At 44.5% G+C, this 23855-nt stretch overlaps 1 protein-coding gene across 20 annotated transcripts in view; it reads right to left on the bottom strand.

Moving 5' to 3' along the window:
* The window catches only part of NFIA (nuclear factor I A), a 350471-nt gene that overhangs the window by 223258 nt on the left and 103358 nt on the right, over positions 1-23855 (bottom strand). For all 20 annotated transcript variants that reach the window (XM_032118438.1, XM_032118436.1, XM_032118437.1 and 17 more), the window contains exon 2: positions 20441-20972. In XM_032118438.1, coding sequence (XP_031974329.1) covers positions 20441-20972 — 532 coding nt within the window. The remainder of the gene's footprint in view (positions 1-20440; positions 20973-23855) is intronic.

The following is a 23855-nucleotide window of genomic DNA, read 5'->3' as shown; positions in this document are numbered from 1 at the left end:
ACTTTTGAATAATTGTAACCACCACTTACTTTCATCTGAGTGGCTGTGAAAAGCTACATCATCCTTTGGTTTAATTTCTTTCCCTGAGAAGAATTGCATTTGAAAAGAGCATGAGCAAGTCTGGACCTGCTAATTACACTACAGTACCAGGACAGAAAAAAAAATCATATAAAGGTATTCCTGATGTTATATATGCTCATGTCAGTCACAGCTTCTAAAGAGCCAGAAAAAATTGACTGCAACTTGTTCAAAGTAGACCTTACAAAAACACAGCTGGTCTTTGACTAGTGGTAGGTATTTTGTGGCCATTTCATGACTACCATAGTGGTTAAAATCTGTCACAGTGGAGGTGCAAGAAGAGCTGGTTTGTTCTTTGCAGGACTGGGCTCATCTTCAAAGAAAAAGAGTGATGAGAAAAGCATGAGGGAGGGATGGCTGTGAGAGCCTTGATGGTAACAAACTCACTCAAAACTTGCCCCTTTCTCCCCATCCATGCTGGAGCCCATGTGAAACCTGATTTTTTCAGCCAGAAAACAGGGCTGCGTTCAGCCTTCACCAGCCTGTATGTTCCAATGCTCAAAGACAACCCACGGTATTCATTAAATATCAGCAAAAAATTTATGGCAGGTACATACATAATTTAAATCATTTAATGCATGCAATTAATGCCAGTAATGCAATTAATGCAAGTAATGCCAAATAACAAAGAAAAATATCACATGATGCCAGTTGTGATTAATGTGATCAAACTTTACGTTTCTTTGGAGCTTCTCCTAATGAAGGGCAAGCAGAAATTTCCCCTCACTAACAACTTCCCAGCTCCAGCTTTACTTTCTAGTGCTTTTCCTTGTAGCACACATCATTCATTTTGCTGAGCAACTACATTCACTCCTATTAGGCAGCTATTAATTACTGGGCCCTAATGGCAAGGTGACAGTGCATTGCATCGCCGTCGAGAAGTGCAGACCGGAAAGTTCACCAAGAACCGGGTGTGGAATAAAAATGAGGCTTTGTATCGTCATTTTCTCCTTCTTGAGTGAATTGTGCACGGGATGGATGCCCATGCCCAAATGGCCGGAGCAGGGCTGGGGGGTGGAAAACTGGTCCCTGGCTGTTCAGGATGGCTGAAGGAATTGCTCTGTGTAGTGCCTGACCTGCACAGCTGGATTAGGATTGCTGTTGACAGGCGTCCCAGGGAGAAGGGGAATAAGAAACAAAGAGGCAGGGAAACCCGAAGGTCCTCTGGAAAGGAGGGAAGGAAGCGGACTATCCTCTTCTCGTTGCATTTGGAAACAGATGTTCTCAATATCCCCAGCTCCGAAGGGTAGGAAGTGGTGACCACAACTTGGGGAGCGCGGGTACTCTTGGCAAACAGCGGCTGTTTGTTTTTTTTAACTTTCTGGAAGACTAAAATGAATAGCGGTTTTAGTGGCATTTGAATCTGTCCATGGCATGTTCCTATCTGCTTTTGAGATCTGCTTCCTCCCAGAGCCCTGGAGGAAGAGCCCGACTGAGGGAGCAGTGAGCTGGTTTCACAATGTGTGAATCTCAAGAAGGGTATCCGAAAACCCGCACCTCAAATTGAGCCCTTCCACATTTCCAGAGCAGATGTTACAGGGACCAACAGACTCGTGTGCCTCTATTCATCCCCTACAAGCAGTTTCCTCTTTAAAGGCATCTGCGGTCTGTTCTGGCATCGCCGTGCCGGGATTTATGTACGCCGCTCCCATTAGTGTTAATGGTAGTTAGACACATACAGCCATTCCTCTCACACTTCAGGAAGAGAACAGAGCCTTATGGGAGAAAAGTTTGCTATTAAGGATTCTTAATACAATGGAAACATTCTGTCTCTTTTAATTGTAATTTACGTCTAAGTGTAACCGCTCTGGGTTGGGAAAACCAGGATTCAGTCCAATTCAATTATGCAATTCTTGCCACCTGGTAAGCCTTGTTATTTTATAAAGAGTACTGTAGTAGAACTGGCAGATTCATTCATGTTCAGAGCGTAAGCGCCCTACACTGTGTAATCACTGGCTCATAAAGGAGAGCGCCACACGAAAGTCAACCGCTCAATTATAACGCAATCTTTAAAAAGGAATATGCAAAACCACGAGGCGAGATTCCTCTTTGGTTCAGCTGGTTTACAATTACAAGTTCACTGGGGTCTTTGCTTTGCAAAGCTTTCCAGCACAGGTTCAGCCTCGAGTTAAACCTGAGCTCAACACAGGCCTCCAGCGTAGCTCAATCGATCTGCACCTACTTGCAGACGCTGGCGGATAATCTCCATCCAGAGGGCATGGCTGGGAGGGGATGCTAAATCACAGGCCTGCAGGAAGGGTTTTATTGGGCTAATGCACATTCACTCTGACTTAGCTAATGAAGCTGCAACAAGATAATACAGGAAAGAAAAATATGGCCCTGGTGACTGGGAACGCTTTCATTAGCACCGGCACACGGACACCTGACAGCCCATCAAAACCTCGTGCCACCCTCCATCCCCACAGGCTAATGAGTTTCCCCACATCCCACTCTGCTCAAACCCCTCAGCATCACAGCATTGACTGCCCCTATCAATGGCAGAGGCACAGAAAAAATAATTTTTTGTAGTAGACAGTGAGCAGGCATAGAAAAAGACAGTGGAACAGTTTTAACCTACCCAGGGTAGCTACCATCCAAGAGGAAAACTCCCCTTGCCCCCACCAGCTTTGGCCAAATCTCATCTGTCCTCTCTGCCTGCTGCAGGCACTGACCAGGAGTTGGATGTTCAAAGGACACGGATCAGGGGGCAGGACCAGGACTCACCTACAAGCAGCAGAAGCTTCTCTAAACCAACACCCCAAACCCATAACTGGAAGACAAGTTGTGTTTTTACTAAATAAACAGTATCTGAAGTTTATTTTGCAGTTCTCTCTCTGCATTTCTGTATTCCAAGCTAAGGGCCAAAATTTCCAGTAGCCTCAGAAAGGCTGGAAACACTTGGGAGGACCCAGGTGGACCGGCCAGCTCTGCCACAGCGGAGACAGAGGGTCCCTGCTCATCATCGCTATTGCCACTGCTGTCATTTGGCCTCTTCACACCATTCCCCAATTCAGGATGAGAATTTTCAGCCCCTGCTGGATGTGTTCTTCTCCCCAGTCCCCACCCCAGCCGGAGCAGACTAAGCCAAGGTTTGCTCACGTGTGCAAAGGAGAGGGATGAGGGGGACAGAGCCAAGGTTTACTAATTCCAGAAATACTCCAGGAACTCCCCACCTGACAGCTCTGCACCTCTGACAGCAACAGTGGGATGTTTTGAAATCTCACACCTTGTAAATAGGAGAAGCACAGCCCAATCATAAAAACATAAAGTATTAATTAATAGTATAACTTCAGTTTGTATTCCAGCTCCGACATAATGAACCTGCCAATTTTGATTGCAAAGTGAAAACTCATCTCTTTATTTTGGACAAATAGGGTTAAGCTTCTTAAGCAATTCTTTGTTGTTTTGACTTCAACAATTTATGCAAATGAGATGTTAATTAGGGTAATTGTAACTTAAATTATGCTTGTGTAAACCTCTCCATTGGTAGGAAAGTGTGGGAATCCAGACAACTGGTATTTAAAGCAGCTGTACTAACTCACTTCTGAAAGCAAAGCATACCAAGATCACTTTCATGTCTTTACAATTTGTTTTTATGAGGTGATAACATTTTTACAAATACCATCATTTTTGCTTTTTTATATTGTAAGTGACAGTCTGACATTTTACAACTGGCTTATTGAAAACAAGAATTGAGCACTCTCGCTGTAACGGACATTAACTGCTCAATAGAGATTCACATGCTAATGAGGTGAGAGGGGCTCCAGAAAGTTTTGATAAATGCGACACACACTCTAACTAGCAGTGAATGTGAGTTGACAAAGAACATCTACACCAGGGTTCAATAAAATGTAACCCTTTAAATTAATCATACTGGCAGTATTTAATAGAATGCACAACAATCTCTTTTCTGATGGCTATAAAGCAGAAGAAATGCGAAGTCTCGACAAATGAAAGTTCCCACATTTCCCTCTTCACACTGCTACTTCCATTCGAACTCCGACAATTGGTAAAAAAAGGTAGTTACTGTAAATAACAAAGTAGGAGGTTTAATTGTTTCCTTCTTTTAAAGCAGGATGCTTTTCTTCACATTTATTTGTCTGGATTCTATTGAGCAAATACCCCGACCCGAAAGATTGATCATAAAAAGCATCACCGGTTGCGCTCGGAAGGAAGTTTAAGGATACCGTCGGAAGGAAGTTTAAAGATACCGTACAGCAAAGAGAGGCTTAAATGACCAGCTTTCTGCCGGGCCTTTTTTCAGCCAAACTTGGCAATTTTTTTTCCTTTCACTAAATATAGCTCGAAGGAAAATACGCCACAGCAGTTAATCAGAAGCAGAAAGCAAAGTTCAGAGGCTTCGTTCACACCGAACTCCCCAGACTTTGCTGAGATTTGCTCCAGAGAGAGGCAAAGCTGAAACTTCAGCACCAGCATCAAAGCAGGGGAGGTGGAAAATTTTTCATCCCAGTTGTCTTACAAGTTTATTTTTTATTTTTCTGTCCTGCCACTCCTGACCCAATGACACCAACCATTACACGTGAGCTTGCGAGATCTCAGGAAATAAAACTATTGGAAGGCCAATCGCCTCCACACAGTACACTAAGGCATTATTTCTTCCTAAAGTGACAATCCTTAATACCCTTTTTGGGTTTAGCCCGTTTTAATCTTGGCAGGAAGTGTAAATCTGTGCGCTCAGCAGCATCGCAGCCTTGCTGGCTGTCAAAATTTTGCCTCCGCCAATGCTTGAGAGGTATTCTTGTCATTTCACTGGGGTAGGAGACTTCTCTGTCTGACATACAAGATCTCCCCAAGTAGTACAACTTGCCAAAACGCTGGCACACATACCCTGCTCACTGCCTTTCGTTTTGGTAACTCAGACTTGCTCTCTCAGCAGCTGCTGGAGGGCTCTATGCAGCACGAGGAGGGAGAGAAAAGGAAAATATCCACTAATGAACCCAGAAAAAAACCCTCCACCCATCTCCCCGTCGCCTTCGGACTTTATGAGCTCATTCCAGCACATGCTGAAGTGCTCAGCAGCGAGGGCCCGGGCCCTGAGCCTGCGTATCCCAACACGTGGCCGTGCTCCCCGAGAGGTGTTGGGGCTGCTCGGCTCCGCTCCACGCAGAAATGGTGAGCCTGGAAACGCGAGCGAGCCGAGGAAGGCGTGCTGCAGCTCCGAAATGGCCATTTAGCCAAATTGCATACCTGTGCTGTGTCAGCTATACGGTAGATTCATCTCATTCCATTGGTCTAATGGATAGCAATTGAATTTAATTAGCAAAACTACTTTGACTTAGTCTCATACTGTGCTGAATGTAATGAAATCTTTCTCCTCTCTCTCTCCCTCCCCCCCACCTTTTTTTCCCTCAAATAAAGAATGTCCTTAACTGCATTCCACTGTTAGAATATTAAAAGCTATATATGTTACTCCTAAGGACAGAGTACAGCCATCCCCTTTCACAGGCTTTAGATTTAGTTATTGTATTACATAACATAAAATAATTAAAAAGATACTTCGATAGTTACACACAGTATAAATTCAATTACCGCGATGTCTCCATTAAAAGCACTTTTATAGTATGAATAAAATGCAAATCCTCTTTAGAGATCGATACCAGAAACATAATTCTATGCTTCATCCTGAGAAGGAAGCTAGCCTTAATAAATCATCCTCTTAGATTAAAAAAAGAAAAACGTTTCAAAGATACGTATTTGAAGGCAATTCTCTAAAGCAGACATCCTGGTCTTATTTCTGGTGGACTCATTTTTTAGCAGCGAGGTTCACAGGCTGCACCTCCTGCTTCCATACAGCCCCTGCCAAGGAGAAGGATGCCGAGGGGAAGAAAAGCCCCGGCCACGCGCACCGGCAGCACAGCTCTGCCGGGATTTATTGAAACGTCCCAGATCTGGCCACGAGAACTTTGCAGCAACTTGTCCCCCCTTGAAATAAAGTGTAAAGCAATTCCTCTGGATGAGTTTGGACGGAATGCTCCTACCAAACCTAACTTTTGCCTGGCTGGGCACAGTGAGACAAGTTCCTATGATTGATTATCGTGGTATCTCTGGATCTCTGACTTTGAACCATAACCTTTTTTGCGCACAATGACAGTTGGGACCTACCATTTGCCATCTGTAGAGATGGTGGGGGAGAAAAGGACTTCGCTTACATTAATCAACCAATTAAGAACAGACTTAAACAAAACACTAAAGCATAATAAAAACCTGACTGCTTAATCACTTCCTACTCTTAATAGTTGCCTTCCTGTAGTTTGCTGATGGGAGTAGCATCACTCTGCCCGGTGCCCGTTGGGGACAGGGTTCTGGCTCTAGGGCTGGGCTCTACCTGATCTCAAATGGAGCTGAGGGTCCTCTTTTCTTGGGCAAGACCAAAACCCCTACATTAAAAGAAAAATAAAAAATAGAAAAGTTTGGAAACACAAGTTGCAAATCACAGCCATACAATGTAGTTGGGCTCTCCCATCAAATCCAACCATTAGAGAATTATTTTAGTGAGTGCAAAATTAGTAACTAATCAAAGACACAAATCACTGCTTCAGGGAGAATTACCCTTTTCTTTCAAAGCTTGGGGCAGTATCCAGGGACCCCAGATATTTTGTCACTGCCCTCCCCTCGTGGCTGGCAGCACATCCCAAAGGAGAGACTGAAATAGCAGCTGAATAACAGGGGGTGGACTCTGCACTTGGCTGCTCTGATGAGGCTCTGGAGGGAGGAGGTCCAGAAACCTGTCCCAACAGCTCAGAGCCTAATTCTGCTCTCAGGGATGGTGGGTTAAACCACTTCTGTGCAAGACGGCAGAGAAATCTGGTTTTCCATCGGGGAGTTAAGCAGACACCTCGTGCAATACACGCTCTGCACTGCGGAAAAGAAGGAGGGAGACCTCCACGTTCCTTGTTTGCATCTGCAGCTGATGAGGTTGCAAGGCCAAGACTAATAAACTTGGACCAGTATCACCAAGAGGCACCACAGCAGCATCTTGAACAGCTGCTTGTTTCTGTTGCCTCTGGGTACCCACCAGTGCAGCTCTTAGGAGACCTCTTTGATTGTCTACTTAGTGAAGCTCTAGGAGAGCACATGTTCACACTGATAAAAAATAACACATTTATTGGAAGGAATCATCTCTAAATCCAGGCATTTCATACATGCCTGGATATTTCTAAATCATCCCTCCACCGTGTCCTGCAAATGTAGCAGAGTGTGTAAGAGATGAAGTGTATTTATGTCAAGGTGTACAAAAAACCTTTAAATGACTCAAGATCTGAGCAGCCAAGAAAATGCACAGTGTTACTGCAATGAACATGTTTTTGTGATATTTAATAACTGAAATTTGGAACAAATTTGCAGAGGTTGGCCAAGATGGTCTCTCCATCCTCGTGCTTTACGTCTCTTTGTCTATTGTTCTTTTTAATATATTGCATCTGTAAAAAAAATTGCAGCCTACTTTATACAATTACTACACTGAAGTCCCAAGCAATCTATCAAGTTGTCATACATTTTCTTCACATTAAACCTTTTTAAAATCTTTCCTTTTTTCTACGTTTCAAGAAAATGCAGAAGAATATTGGCTTGGCCCAAAAGGCAGCACAGTAAAACATGTCGTTCATCAAATGTGGTAACAAGAGGAGTTTGTGATACTGTGTCAGGAGAAGAAATAATCCCCAAAGTGGCATGTTGAAGCTTTGGAAGGTTTGTAAATCAAGAAAATTCAGACCATCAATAAACCTGCAACCAAGGAAAAAAAATTGGAAAAATTCCTGTGAGCTGGTTCTGGTTAAGGAGTTTTGGTGAACTCCCTTTTTGCAGCACTTCAAGCCACCTGAGGCAAGGATCTGAGGTTGCCGGTGGTCTGTGTCCCCTGAGGGAGGGACAATGACATGGCCGGGGCTCATGGGGTGGCCGGACACCCGTCTGGGTCATGGAAAAGTGCGGCGTTACCAAAGACTATTTATTATTAAGGAAAATGCTTTCATCTGTTGATGGCACCCAGAAACAATGAGCAGGAACACGAAGCAACGGGTGGGCGAGAGGGAAAGCGAAGGGAAACCGGGAATTATTTCAGCTGGAAACTGGATGAAATGCTGGGAGGAGGGGGATTATTCTGCCCATTAGTTTAAAAACTCTCCATGCCGAGGTTTGCAGCATTTGAGTGACCATCTCTACAGCAGTGTGCAGAAACACACAGATATTGCCTTAATGTCCATCAGCCCCCGATAAACGAGCTTCATGATAAGGGATGGGATAAAGCTCTGCTAAGGATAGGAAGATGACGATCCCTCTCCTACGAACTACAGGGAAAAATTTTATTTCCAACTCTTCTTCTATCCCTCTTCCCTATATTGCCTCCTCCAAAAGAGGAGTCCCTGCACACCCTGGGAGCCCCAGCAACTCCGAGATACCATGGCTGGGCACCCATCACTGGGTGCCACCACCTTTGGGACTGTAAGATAATATAAAATAAAGGCAAAATGTTGAATGCTTTGCCTTCCATGGTTTCGAAATGCCGAAACCTCCGTCCCTGAACCTGGCTTGCGCCACCAGTCCCACTTCTTGCAAAACAAAGAAATCTGTTTAGGCTCCAGGAAATCCCACATTTTACCGCAACTAATTTGAGCCCAACTGCATTTGTGGTATTGTCAGGTCTTTAGGACGATCCCATGGCCATTCCCAGTGTAGGAAAAACCCGTGTGCTTAATTATCTTCTTTAATAATTCCATGGTATGTGATTTATTAAACAGGCTCCTTATTTGTAAACAAAATCAGAGGCACAAATGTGCGGCGATAGGCGCACTTCCTGGCGAAATAAGAGGCAGACAAAGAGCCCTAATGATGCACCAAAAATGCTCACCAAAAGTGTACTCTTTAAAAAGATCACCAATTTAATGCTTTTTGTATTTCATTTATCAGCCATGTAGTCATCATTCCCCTCCCTACCACCATCTGTACACACTTTCCCAATAGACCATCACAGCTGTCCCGTTTCTCACACAAACAGTACCTTTTATATGCTTCCCAACTGTTTTTAATAACTGTTCTGTGCACAGCACTGTACTTCCTTTGTTTTCTTTTTTTTTCCCCTTTTTTTAAAAAATATGAAAAAGAGATATAAGCCAAACAAACAGGTCATCGTCGCAATCAGTGTAGGAAGGCAATTAAAATGTTAAAAGCCTCCATGGTCACTGACCTGTCCTCGAGCCATGCCAGCGGCCCCAGCACAGAGCTGGAAAGTTCCCTGGAGAAGTTGCTAAGGTAGACGAAGCTTGTTCAAAAAAACAACGTACATGAGCAAGACTGTCTGAGAAATCCTTCATCCTTTTTAATGAGGAAATATTACTAATATTAAATACTGCTTCTGCAACCAGAGAAAGTTTTTTGAGGCTTTCAAAGTCCATTTATCAGCTCCAAGGCATCGCCGCCCTGTATTTTGGAACTGTATGGACAGAAACATCGCATTTTCTTTTCAAACTCCGACTCATTTCACTCTTTCTAAATGCCCTGTGTATCCTGACTTTGCATCCTGGCTGCTCCTGCTTTCCCTTCAGCCACCCCTGGAACTGCCGGAGCCCCAAATGGGGATGAACTGCACAAACTCACGATGAAGGCACCGTGCAGCCAAGGTAACTCAGCCCCAAGTCCTGGGCAAACAAAGCCGCTTGCAAAGGGCAAAACTGGGAAGAGATCCAGGCAGGAATGGGGAGAAAAGCAACAACTCCTTAGCGATCCATCTCATGGAAACCTACCCTACCAACAGGACGTTCAGGAATGAAAACTCTATACTTGCTTTTGTCCAGGGCCATGTCCACAGCATCCTTCAGCAGGCTGCAGCGAGATAGGAGCACACAAACAGTCCCTCCCCCTGCACCATACGGGACCACAGGAGGAAATGTAGCTCTGGGATGGGACGGGGACCCTGCTCATACCATCCTCATCCCATAGACAGACAGCTTCACACCCTGGGGCTGCTCACTGTGAGACACACCTCACTCTTCTAGGGGAGAGTTGATTACTAAAGACCATGCACGTGGAAAACAACTGGTCCGCTCACTTCTCACCATGATTTTGCCCTCCAGCTTTTGACTGAGAAAGAAACAATGTCCATGTTTAAAGCAGGAGTTGAACACATTATTTTGCCTAGAAATCACGCTCATATATCTAGGTTAGAAAGAGCAGACACCTTGAAGGTGCACTTCTGAGACACAAGTGTGCACCCTAAAACAGCACCGAGCTCTGTGGCAGGTTGTTTGTAACTGCATTTGCCTGGGAAGAATCTAAATCAGAGCTGTTGAAGGTGATGTCCTTCTCTAAGAAAGAGGAAAAAAGGTCTTGACCACAAAAATCCCACTCTTAACTGATTGCTGTGTGCTTTTCCCAACTTTTCCAACAATACCCAACCTCCACCCGCAAATGTTCGGCTGCTACCGACGCTGGTGCTGCCCCAGCCAGGCAAACTGCTGGTGAAACTTTCAAATAAAACTATGCAGGATTTACTTTTTAGATAAGCAACAACTACTTTTCCCTTTTTGACACAAAACCCGAACGTAAATAGGTTTGTTGGCTATTTTTAATGAAGTCCTTGTGGCATCAGGAGAAGTCCTCATCACCACACAATAAAAGCATTGCAGTGGCTATCCTCCCTAAAAGCATCCCAACAATAGCTGGGCTTGAGAAAAGCATCTCAATACAAAGAATTCATTCTTCTGATTTACTTGAAACTACTTGGCCTTAAAAGAAAAAAAAACAAAAACAGCCAAACCTGAATTAAATTTAAATTTTACCCTATGTTTCCAGCATCACTCGGGGATTTGGCCATTTTCTTCTATATCAAATTAAAACCTTATCGGGTAAAAAGATCCAACAAATTTCAAGCAAATACCCTTAGGATGATATCTGATTGACAATGTATTTTTGCTTTGAAATCTTCAGAGTGAGCATTTATCTTGACAATAAATGTAGCAACTATCTAACTTGTCTTTTGATACCCTTACAGGGGTGCATCCCTGTTCGTTCAGTGCATTACAAGGTATTTTAAACACAAAAATGGTGATTTAACCAGACACGATGTTTATTACAAAGCTCAGGCAGCTCATTATCTGTCCCCTCACACAGAAGATTAAAGTGGTAGATGCAGAAAAACACAGCATGAATGAGGCTGTCCCAACATTTTACATTTAGTTCTTCACCCCTTGTTTCCCCTGAAGCCTTCGGCAGACTGTGCACAGAGCCTGGATTCGCCCCGAAAACTTTCCTCTTGCCAGGGGCTTTCCAGAGCTTAGCTGTAAGGAGATGCCTCCCTATGAAATATTCCTCACGAGATGTAAATGCATTTTGCACCTAACAATGATCTCGCATGGTGGATTTCCTGGGCTGAAGAGCACTCCTGCTTTCCTATTGTGTGCTACTTAGAACGATAGCATCTTTTGGGTTGGAAAAAATCTTTAAGAACACCGAGTCCAACTGTAAGCAGGGTGACAGTGGCTGGGGTGAGAAGAGAGAGGTACAGCACAGAGGACAGCGCAAAACAGCTTTAGACTTTGTTTAGATACTGATGCTATGGGCATATGAAGGATATGACAAATGGATTAAACCAAGGAGCAGAAACAACACTGGCTACTTCTCTGTGGCCAGGGCTTGGTGACATGGTGGCATGTCTGGAGGATGTGCTGTCACCTGCAGCTCTCAAGGGTGAATGCCATGCTGATTTTACACCTGTGGAAGGTGTGTTCCACCCCTGTGGGCACCTCTGTGTGCCACCATCCAGCCCCCACAGTCACAGCAAGAGCCGGGGAGGGACACAACCTCCTCAGGTGAGTGAGATGGGCAGGAGAAACCCACTGACCAGTCCCGCCAGGTAATCCCAGGGGCTTCCAACTGCACCCTGAGGGTGTCCTGCTGGAGGAGACCTTAGTGATACACCCTTCTGTGATGTTTTTAAACCACCTTTTTACATCAACAAAAAAACCAGAGCACCAGCAAGTTTTCTTTCATTGACCAAACAACCACCAGGTACCGCACTCACACGACCCTCTACAGCACAGCCTGTTCACTTGGCCAAATAACCCCACTCTGGACACCCATCAACCCCATTTTTGTGCTTCACTACAGATATATCTCACCCCAAAACATGAACATGCTGAAACATCCAATCATGTTCTGGCACGCATGCCAAAAAAAAAAGCCCATGGCAACAAAGACGACAGCTTGCCAATGGCAGCTGCTGCACGCACACACAAAATTAAACTATATTCTTCTGAGAAGGGATATTATTATGGCATTTGTTTCCCCTCACCCTCACCCATTCCCTCCCAAAATAAAGGGGGAAATATCAACACATCTCAAACATTAGGGGAGATGGATTTAGGGGGAAAAAAAAAGAAAAAAAAAAAAAAAAAAAGAGAATGCAGGGTTTAATAGGAGATCCAATTGGGATCGGGGCTGGGTGAATGGAGCTGCCCTGAAATATTGGCTCACCTACGGGAGTTGTATGGCACGAGCATGTAAAATATATTTGGGGAGGCCTGAGGATGCTGAATTGCCTCAAGTTTGGTCAAGCCATCCCTCGGTTACAACACAAATCTGCAAACACACTTCCGTGCATTAAAGGGCATCTGATGACACCCATCCCTGCTTCCTTCCCCCGGTGTGGACCCGCTGAGTGCCTCCCAAGCTTGTGATGCAATGCACAAGAGAGCCGTCTCCTCACTGTGAAGATAAATGTCATATTGGACCTCTGACATCATGTATTCTCCAAGTAATTATTTTTGATATCATAAGAGTTGTACAGGGTGCACAATAAAATTAAAAAGTAGAAAGCAAGGTTAATAAGATTATCGTGTTGGTATAATAGGTAATGCATTTTGCAGTATATCCTTAAATCTGCCCTCTCCAAGCATAATTAAATAACTGTGATTTATATTTTAAAGGAACGCAGACATGCCGTGTATCCTCCTACCCACATATGCTAATTGCTTTCAGCCCCTAAAAATCACACAGTTGTTTGCAGCTTTTTAATCCTCATGTGTAAATAACCCGACTCAAGTCCAAGTTATGAACAATAAAGTCCAGGAAACTTTCAGAAGAGCTTGTCATTAAACCCGTCTTGATTTTATCTTGCTGATCTAATGGTACTGATGTGTGCCGAAATCCGTGGGAAGGAGGAACAACTCCCCGGGGCCTTCGCACCGGCCCTGGCCATGACACTGGGACAACACTCGGGGACTGGGAGGGTAGATATTAATGGAGAAGACATCCACTCCCTTTAGGAGGAGCCGATAGATTTACAAGCTCAGGATACCCCTCCTGGGTCTTGCTGTGGGTCTGAGTGCACCGTGGTGGCACTGGGATCGCGGGCGACACAAGCCCACACACTTCGCTCTAGGCCGAACTCAACCGCACCGCTCTCCATTTTGACTCGCACGTGAGAGCTTGGCACACAAAATGGAGGCCCTCGTGCGTTTCACAGGCAGCGGCTACGAATCCAGCCCGTATCCACCCGCTCTGCACACCGCATCCTGCTCCCACATCCCGAGCCACGATGGTGCCACACACACGGCTGAGCTCAGGCACCTTACAGCCACCCCTGGGGTAGAGACATGGGGGAATGGTACCTAGGAACACTTAATATATATAAATACTCTGTTTTCTCTTTAAAATTGATTACACTGTGATGACAGGTTCGTCCAGGCGCTCCCTTGCAACTGGGGATAAAATGCTGCAAGCCCTAAAAGAACTTGCTGGGGTAAAACCGCCCCACACATCTGAGGCACTATGACCCAGGTGCTGATGTCAGTCACAGGTTTTGGTGGCTCCCATAATGCAGGCAACAATTAACAACAACCAGAGATGTGGTTGCACTACATGAATGGGAAAACCAAAGCGATTAAAATGAATTTTAGTCCACCGACAAGGCTTATCTACCACAAGCCCTCACTGGCGTAAGGAAACGTCCAGGTCGGCTGCTGTTAGGAGGCTAAAATAATTTCCCCTGAATTTACAGCCTGTAATTTAATCATCAGCTCCAGCCCTTGTCTGTGAGGAAAGGAGCAGGGGCAGAGCCAGATCCATGGCTCCCAGTGAAGATACCCCAAAGTCATTTCACTGGGGACAGTCTCCGACGCTCAAAGGGTCCCACTGAGAAGTGCAGGCTTTTGGGGAGAGGTTGAGGGGTTTTGGAGCAGTGGGATGGGGTTTGTATGCTGGTTGTAAAAACCTCACCAGTGCCTGAACCAGAAGCATCAGGGGAAGGAGGAGGAGGAGCTGTGAAGAAGCTCAAGGCACAGAAAGTGAGGGATGCCCCTTTCCTTTACATCCGAATGGGGAGAAAATATGTAATTGTAATAATAAATAGCGGGTTTTATGAACAATTAGGATTCCACTGTCTCTTTGAAGGGTTTGAAAAGCTGACACGATGTTTTGGGTTCTCCAGATTCAGCTTTGAGGCCTCAACCAAGAGAAACATTCAGCCCCGCTGTGTACAGCAGTGACCACAACAAAGATTGTGGTTTCTCCCACACTCGCCTTAAATAGATCTAAATTAATGCTATTCATCATTGGGTGGAAAAGAAGGGAAATATAAAAGTGCAGTTGCTTGTAGAAAAGCCAGAAGCATTGGGCAACTTTCTTACCACTCACAGGCTTCTCCTGCTTCTGCACCTCAAAGCAAGGAGGCATGAAAATAACACACCCTTATACTGTCCAAACCCATCACCTGGAAAACATCCTGGGCATATGAAATACGCCTTTATCCCGTGTTTATTTGTTGTTGCTGTTGTTGTTGTTGGAGAAAGGGAAAAGCTAAACCACATGACTGAACTCCTGCCAGGGGTTCGTGATAGAGCAGGCCGTCCCGAGTGCCGCACCAGTTAGTATCTGAATTATCACGGATACTCACCGGCTCAGTTACACCCGCACAGGGAGAGCAGTTGTCCCACCTAAATCCTGCTTCTGTCAGCTCCCACCCTGCTCGTGGCTGCAGCGAGCAGCCAGTCCTGCTCCCCAAAGAGGAGAGCATTCGAAGATGGGGATATCTCTCTGTGCCACACGGGGTGTGTAGATTGCCGCGTCCCATGCATGCCCATGATAGGTGGGTGCATGAAATTTGGGGTGTTGAGGAGCTGTAGCTGTCCTCTGCTCACCTCTCCCGACTGAGATAGAGATCCAGGCTCCCACCACTGACTTTTTATGGGTACTTTTTGTAAGGCTAAAACAAAGCAAAATCTGCCTTCTCCTTTTATTCCTTGAGGGCAGAAATACTGTGAGATGTCTCAGTGTCACTTTTTTTTCTTTAAAGCTACAGATGTCTCACTTTGGCAAAAAATAATGGAGCAGAAAAACAACTCTATCAGCCCACAAATATTAAAATCTCAGCTGAATGGTGATCTGCTCAGGTTCTCCTGGGCATGCACTGGGAGCCCTGCGCAGGGAACACATGTGAGATACCTGCTGCGAAGCTGCCTGAAGTGTTTTTTTGGTAAGAGTAAATGCAATCTGTCTGCAGAAAAAAAACTTTAAGGACTGTTTTGGATATACACTGGAAGAGCCATGAGCTGGAAGTAGGTTTTTCAAAGCATTATAGGTGGAGGGAATGTCATGGATGCTTTAAAAGTCTTCAGATATGCGTAAGAACGACATATACGTTATGCATTATCTCCACAGAAAAAACACCATTTGAAATGTGCCCTTTTTAACTACCATTATGATCTGTCTAAAGAGCATTTTGGTTGAAACTTGGGAGGAAAGGAGAAGGGGAAAAAAAAAGCCCACTGATCTTACACCTGCTCTTTAGCAGTGGGAAGTAGGTTCTCAATCTGTTAACATGACCATCTGGCCAATCTGCATATCACGGCTATCTGGATTACCGTACGATGGAATGACAATAACGTAGCCAAAACAAAAGTAAAATGCATCAAAAACTAACGGGAGCGCAAGCCCTTTTGATTTCAAATTAAATAATAAATGTGGTATCAGAGCAGAGCGAGAAAGTCAGCTAAATAATTAAAAATGAGCCTTCGCTCTGGCATAATTAAGTAAACAATATGGTGTGTGTTTCTGTATGAGCCAGCAATAGTTTCCACCGTCGAACGCTCCACTTTTGCAGAGCAGCGATCAGGAGTTCAAGGCGTTGCGACAGCTCTTTCGGTGACGTACGGTATTGTCAGGACCCCTCTGCCACCCCTGCGACACCCGGCCCGGCTGCAGCTATTAACAGGATTAATGCAGCAACAATCAATACCAATTGTACTAAAAGATTACGGCTCGAAGCCTCGGGTACCTCTCGGACCCCCCGAAACCTCCATGGGTACGGGGCTTTCTGCATTAACCCATCTTTGGGTTATTCCCATCGATGCCTCTTTGTGGTGGTCCAAGTAGAATATTTTAAATCTGTCGATGGGAGCGTAAAATGGGCCTAGCTGAAAGTTCAAGGTCATGTGCTATATACCACTGCCCATCAATTAGCCACAGAGCACTTCTAGAGGTTAAGTAAATTTTCAGTCACAGAAATAAGGCCGAGTTCTGGCATCTTCGCTGCCTTCGAGTCTAAACATGAGCAGAAAAATGAGCTCACATAAATAAAACCCTAGCCCCAGATTTCTTCTTAAATTTGGGATTTTTAAATGTCCTTCTGAAAGATTAAAAGATTTTCTCTGCCACAAATACCTCGCGAGCTTAATTCTCGCCTGAAGCGCATAACGATGGCCGGCCAAAAAAATAAACCGGGCACTGCAGCATCGCCTCCTGGCCCGCCATCCCGCTTCGGCCACTGGAGAAGTCTCTAAAATCTGTGACCTCTCAGAAAATTTAACTACTTCTATTGCGAATCTATTCTCCAATCTGATCGCATTAGCAGGAGGAACTCCAAAGCAGTAAAAAACTCCAGAAAGTTCTCGGTTGAGTGCCTACTAATGAACAAAGGTTAACTTTATCTAAAAGGTCAAATGCCTGGTGGCTAAGGTTGTGACCTTAACAACTTAAATTGTGACCTTGCCACGTGCCTAGTATATTGTAGATTCTGATACAGATCATCTGGTAAAGGACCGGTCATAAATTAGCTTTACTGTTCGACTCCCACAAAGAAAACGGTTTGCCACAATGGTTTCCAACTTGTCATTTGATACAAGAGCAGAATAAGTGAAAACTAAAAAGCAAACCCAAGTTCAGGGTATGAAAATGCCGCCTGCTTTTAGTTAAGCAGATTAGAAACTGCAAACTGAGAGCAATACTCTAGATTTCAATACATTTCTTGGTCAACCTCTAATTCACAAAATACCGATCTTCCTTTCCTTTTTATTTTTTTTCAATTTCTTTTTTTTATCCTTTTAACGAAAATGACATGTAGTTTGCCTATTTGCATATTTTTGTTTTCTCCTTCTAGCCAGCTCTTAAAGAGAATAATTGATTTCAGTAGCTTTGTAAGAAGCACTATTTAAATCTGTGCACATGTGTTCCCTTACAGATGATAGTGCCTACTGAAGGAAAAGCGTGGATTCAAAGCAATAATTATCCTACATGTTTAGAAGGAAAGGGACATCTTGCCGCCGAAGTCATCTCGAATAAGGGCATCTTGGAACAGAATACTCCCCCCAAGAAAAGAAGACGAAAAGTGGGGGGAAAAAAAAAACCCACAAGAAAAAGAGAAGCGAGCACTATGGGTGAAAAGGTCACAATGGTTTTGGCACGTATCTTCAAGCACGTTTCGGAGTCTGTGCCTCCTGCCAATACTGGCAACTTCTCAAAACTTTTAAGGAGGTAAAAACATTGTTTAGTGTTTACAAATCTTCTGTACTATAGCAGATGCTTGTCAAATCCGCTATATATAAGTTGACCAGCCTACCTAATATTTGCGCTGGCGACTTCCTCCTTATAAATACGCGGTCCATACATTTGGGGAGCGAGGTCTGATGGAGTTGGAGACAAAGGACCCTTAATATTTTTTTCTTTTGTAATTTTCCTGTTGCGCACCCGGCACAAGCTGCCATTACTGCGGGTCTGCGGGAACCAATGGCTGTCAACTTGGCCAATGTTCAGGTGTAACAAAGACTGCTGGGATACATCGGAGGGGGAAAAAAACGGGAAAAAGGGGGAAGAAAAAGAGGTAGCTCTACGCAAAGCTTTCGGTACACCTCTGTGAAGCCATATAGACAGCGACCACGCTGTGCCACCTCCCAAAATTCATTTCGTCCCCCTCCCCGCTGAGGTTTAGCAGGAATACGCCAGCACACGCTACTGCATTGAGAGCACAATGCGATGCGTGCAATCAGCAAACAACGGCCGAAAACACGGCGCGGTGCCGTGTTTTGCTCACACAAATCCCCAAATCTAACCCCAAAAAACCGCGCCCAGGCCTCGCACCGAGTTTCCGCGGCAAACACCGAGTCCGAAGGACAATCGGTGCGATCGCTGCCTGTTGATGATGAAGGCAGGAATAAATAACAGTTTGCTAGCAAGGCTACTGTTTGCCTCCAGCGTGCTGATAAGATGGTATATTCCTAATCACAATATTGAACTTTTATAACATCTATTGCCCGACTGTTATAACAGGGAGAGGATCCCTTGAAGCTCCCCGAAATACTCCCACCCCTGGGTTTGGTCCTTTTCTCCCCATCCTACATTTCTGTGACCCTACATGCAAGCTAAGCCAAGACCGTTGGTTTCTATCAACAACTTGCGTGCCCCACAGAGGGCCTGGGAAATACAATATGGACCAGTATTTACCAGCACCATGCTATATATAAATCTAAATAATAAAAACCTGCGTGCTGTAGATCAGGAAATAGCAGTCTATAGCTCCCATTTGGATATCAAAGCATTTTAAATGTATCGCCCTGCTCCGACATGCGGAGGAGGAAACTGAGGCAGACAAAGGGGATGTGAATCCATGGTCCCCTTGGGGTCGGTGATGGAATGGGAAGTGACCTGAAATGCCCCAGCCCCAAGCTCCCTTCAGTTAGTCATTTATCCATAATCCTTCCTTCACCGTGGCCATAATAAAGCTCAGAGTAAATAAATAATTTTCCTCAATATTTGCCTACTTCCCTTTCACCATAAATGTGCAGTATGATTTACCACCTCACACTGAAGTGCAAAGTAAATGTTGCAGCTTATCTGTAAGAAATACCATGAGGATACTCAAAAGTTATTTCTGAACAGGGATCATATCTGTAAAATCCCAGCGGCGACATTGCCTAACACAACAACCATGGCAGGGACTCAGCGCAGAAAAACTTTGGGGAAGCCAAAACTTTCTGCAAGATCCTCTGAAAGAAGTTGGCATGGGAAATGCAGGCTCCCTGGGCTGTAATTTGCTTTGTTTTCTTACCGATAAATATTTATACAGAAGTGTTTTTTTTTTACTAATATGATTTCTCTCCCCCCGGCTCCTCTGGTTTTCCAGCCTGTCCAGCCCCTCAACTCACAAGTCAGGATATGCTGGGGGACCCATGAATCCCATACATGAAACTCAGGGCCTCGCACTTCACACGCGCATATTTTCCTGCACTACAATCAACCAGAAGAACTACAGTAGCACATTATTTTATCCAGTCAACATTCTACACATCCTCTGAGCACACCGAGTCACACCGCAGGCAGAGTGTACTTTGTGTTGGACTCTGGGATCCCAAGATTTTCATCACACGTTAAAACATCTCAGCCCCTCCTCATAAGCACAATATTGTCAAATCAGGAATTTTTTTCAAGACCTGCTTAGCTTTTAGGTGTATAAATTGTGATATTTCGGGGGGTTTAAATGCCTCCTTTTCCCCCTAGGATTACCCAGAGGTTTGTTTCATGTCCACTCAGACCTGATGACTAGGTTTGCTATCAAGGGACTTTCTTCTCCTTTCCCTCCAAACCCGGTCCTGGAGGATTTATGTTCCCCATCTCATCTCTGTGGGGTGAGGATACCTGGTACTCCTGACCCACAGGCCTCGGGCACCTCTAGCCCTCCTGGACTACTTTGTGCATAACATATACAAACTTTATTTAAAAAAAAAAAAAAATTAAACTAAAATCTGTCTGCTTTCCCCCAAAATGAGGGTAAAGGAAGCCGCGTCCAGCTGTGAGCCCTCCTAGGACAACATTTAGGATAACACCTGTAAAGGATGCCCAAAATGCTGTTAACCGCGGAAAACAAGAGCCACTTTTATGTGGCTGCACCTTAAAAACCCGCATTAAAAAAAAAAAAAAAAAAAACGGAGTGGGGGTGTTTTGGCACCCTCCTCACCGCCCCGGGAGAGCGATAACCGGCATTCCCAGCTCCCTCCCCGGCTCATGCAGCCGCCGCCAGGGCACGGCACCCGGCACGGAGATAACCGAAAAGTTGGAGAAGGTGGTAGAGAAAGGCACTTACCTGCTGCGTGCACAAAGTATGCCAAATATAAATCGAGTTCCTTAACAGAAACTCCTATATGGTGGGGCTGTACGCACAGCCCGGGGTTAGAGCACTGTGGGGACTTTACAAGGCGCTCGCCATCAGTACTTTCGAGCGGAATACCTTTAAATAAAATCACCATAACAAGGTCCAACCTCCAGACCTTATCTGCCTGGCGAAGGCAGTCAATTCTTCTCATCTTGCCCTTCTGGTCTGGATTGGAAAGAACGCAACACGGAGGCTTTTTTCCTGTGACTGTGAGAACAAAATCCTCCCGAAATTCAGGCCTGATATCTTTCCGGAGCTTTGCCAGAAGTCTGGATGCCCATTTTTGCTTTACCTCGGGTTTTTCACTTAGCAGTTCGTCCTTCACGGCTCTCTCTTCCTCTTTTGACATGCGTTTTTCATGTTTTTTGAAGTATTTTCTTTTTCGGGCTTGCAGGTTGAACCACGTGTACGCAAACGCTCGGACGTGAGGCAGAAGTGCTTCGATGAAGGGATGAAATTCATCCTGAAAAAAGTTACAGAGAAGGGTCGATGTCACTGAAACCATCAACAAAGAGTCTTCACAAATGGGGCTTTCATGGGGTGGTGAGAATCAGGAGGGTACTGATAAATTTTAAGGGCTGTGGAACCCCTCGATGATGGACCCCGAACTCGCCACCACCACATCCCCGCTTCCCTTCGCGCCAGCCCGAAACCTCTGCTCCCACCCCCCAAAAACAGGGTCCAACTTCAACCAAACACCCAGATGGAGATGGTGCAATGCTGGGGCCCTTTCCCCGGTCCCCAAACCTTAAAAACAAAAAAGAAAAAGAAGGGCAGAATGAGTTAAAAGCTAAAAACTCCTTTGCAAGTCCACTTGCGGAGCGTGTATCTCCCTTTGCTCTCTCCCTGACCCCGCTGCTTGCGGTGTAGCCAGCGTTTGCCCGCCAATTTGGCAAATCCTAAACATTTGGATGCCAATCAATGTTTGTATGGGGAAGTCTAAAGTATAGTAAAACTTCCCTAAGATATATTTGGAAATAGCAGCCGGCAGAAAAGTAAAATGCCACTATAGCTGTATATACAATTACAATGAAGGGTGGTTTTCACTCTGGTTCCTAAACAGGGAAGGGAGTGAAAACTACCGCGGTCGATTTATCCCGTGAGCGCAACAATAACTAACACTAAAATCCTAGAAAAAGCAAGCCTTGCAATTTATTTATTTTTTTTTAAAGTTTCGTTTACATTTCATCAAAAAGTAAAAAAAAAAAAAAACTTGATATCTGGGCATATTAGGGAAAGTCAAACTCTGAGCCTTCCCATAAAATTAAAAAAAAAAAATAATAAAAAACCAGGAAAAATTGAAAAACGCAGTAACAGAAAACTGTAGCACAACTTGAGCAAATATGCAAAGAATTATTAATTGTGTCAGATTTTCAAATATTTAAGAAGAAATGTCCTACTCGGAAAGTTAGTTTGGCCATCCAGAGACACTGCTTGCTTTGTGTAACGAGGAGTTAAAGATCACCCCTCTCCCTTGGCACAAAAATAATCGTAATTAAAATTAAGCTGACGCTAAAAAAGGGCGAGAAAGACCCCTTGATTTCTTTTTTTTTAAAATAACTATATATACAGTTAGATTTCTTTTCCTCAGACAGTATTACATAAATCAGCCAAAGAAATCAAAATGTATTATAATATACTGGGGCCATGCTTCTTGTGTTTTCCCATGAATAAATGAACGACCGAACTCCAGGCTGCACATAAAAACGTATCCAGCCTGTGGGGCCTGATCCAGCGCCGCGTGCTGGGGATGTCCCTGCTTCCAGTTCCTCCTTTTCTCAGGATTGGGCCCTCCAGGAGGGAAAAATAAAGTAATTTGTGGAACGTTTTCCCCAGCATGGGAAAAGCCACCCGCTGCCTACCCCCGTGCAAGAAAACATTGGGCATTTTTCAGATTAACAAACTAACTTTTTTTTTTTTTAATTATCCCGTGGCGTACATTTCCTACCCAAATCATTGTGGGTCGTGCAAATATGGTTATTAAAACAGACATCTTACTTTCTTTCAACACTTTATTTTAATTTGCATGGTTCTTTTCAGAAATTATGAAAAATTGAGAAATCAATAGTAGAAATATCTATCAGCAAAATCCTGTTGTAAATCAAGACCTTCTGCTGACTTCCCAAAACCTTTCATTGCACTTATTCTGAGTGGCCCCAGAATTGCAGATACTTAAATCTATAGGTAGCACTGTTGCATTTATTTTTATTTTAAACACAGATTGCTAAAAACTTTCCTAACAGCACAATATATTTCATTAGAGCAGAGCGGCAGCAATCAAAGTACTATGAATGATTATTAAAATAAAAGCAGGTAAAATGAAATAAATCACTCCAATGATTGGCACATTCCTCTTTTTTTTTTTCCCTCCTCTATGGGAAAAGATGATAGTTTCAAATTTCAATAAAGTTTAAAAAAAAAAAAAAAAAGATTGCTGTGAGTTTGCAGTCGGCAGATTCAAAAAGTGAGAGGAGGCACAATCCCAGCACATGGAGCTGCTCTCACCCACCAGAAACAGCTCTCACGGGGGGGGGGGGGAAAAGACGGGGGGGGGGGGGGGGAAGAAATAAAATATAAAACCAGCAGTTCTCTACAAGCTATTAAAAATAATAAACCTTCCCTCCTGATCCCTCCTGTCCTTCCCTTTCCCCACTCAGGGAGAGTCAAGGAAAAAAGGCCTTTTGTCAAGTGGAAGTTTATCTGCGAAGGTACACAGAGCAGAGAGGCTCGACAGCCCCACAGCGAGCCAGGGCAGCGCTTCCAGCCTTCCCACTTTCCAAACACGTCTTGGTACATCCTGAAATATTTTAACTTTTCTGCTTTAAGCAGCGCTTTGTCCTGCCTGATCTCATGTGCTCGGGACTTTTTTGGCTCGGCGCTGGATACCATCCAAGAGAGAGTTGCTTTAACCTGCGCTAAAGCTGATTTCTACGATGTGAACCTGAAAGGGGAGGTAAAAACAACACCCAAAAGAAAAACCATTTAAAAAAATCACTAAACCACTTTAAAGGGAGGGGGAAAAAAAACCAAGATGCTTTTTGGTGCAAAGTCAGGGTCTGTGGCTGAAGTAAACGAGAAGCACCGCTGCTCGGGCGCGAGGTGTGCATGTCCCTACTACACCCCAATGTGTCTTTTCAAAATGGTGTATGAGGAGAAAAGGTTAATGACTCATAAACAGACCAACTTTCAGAGTGTCGTGGTAAACACGCTGCTCCGGAAAATCGCACCGCTTCAATCTCGGCGCTGAGGTATTAGCAAAGTCCAAGTGGAAATAAAAGCAGCCAGGACTGATCAAACAGAATTGGGCTGGACGCGGGGACGGAGGGGGGGAGCAGCTTCTGCACAA

Source organism: Corvus moneduloides, chromosome 9, assembly GCF_009650955.1.
Source record: "Corvus moneduloides isolate bCorMon1 chromosome 9, bCorMon1.pri, whole genome shotgun sequence".
Classification (NCBI taxonomy): Eukaryota; Metazoa; Chordata; class Aves; order Passeriformes; family Corvidae; genus Corvus; species Corvus moneduloides.
This window is presented reverse-complemented; position numbering and strand designations above follow the sequence as displayed.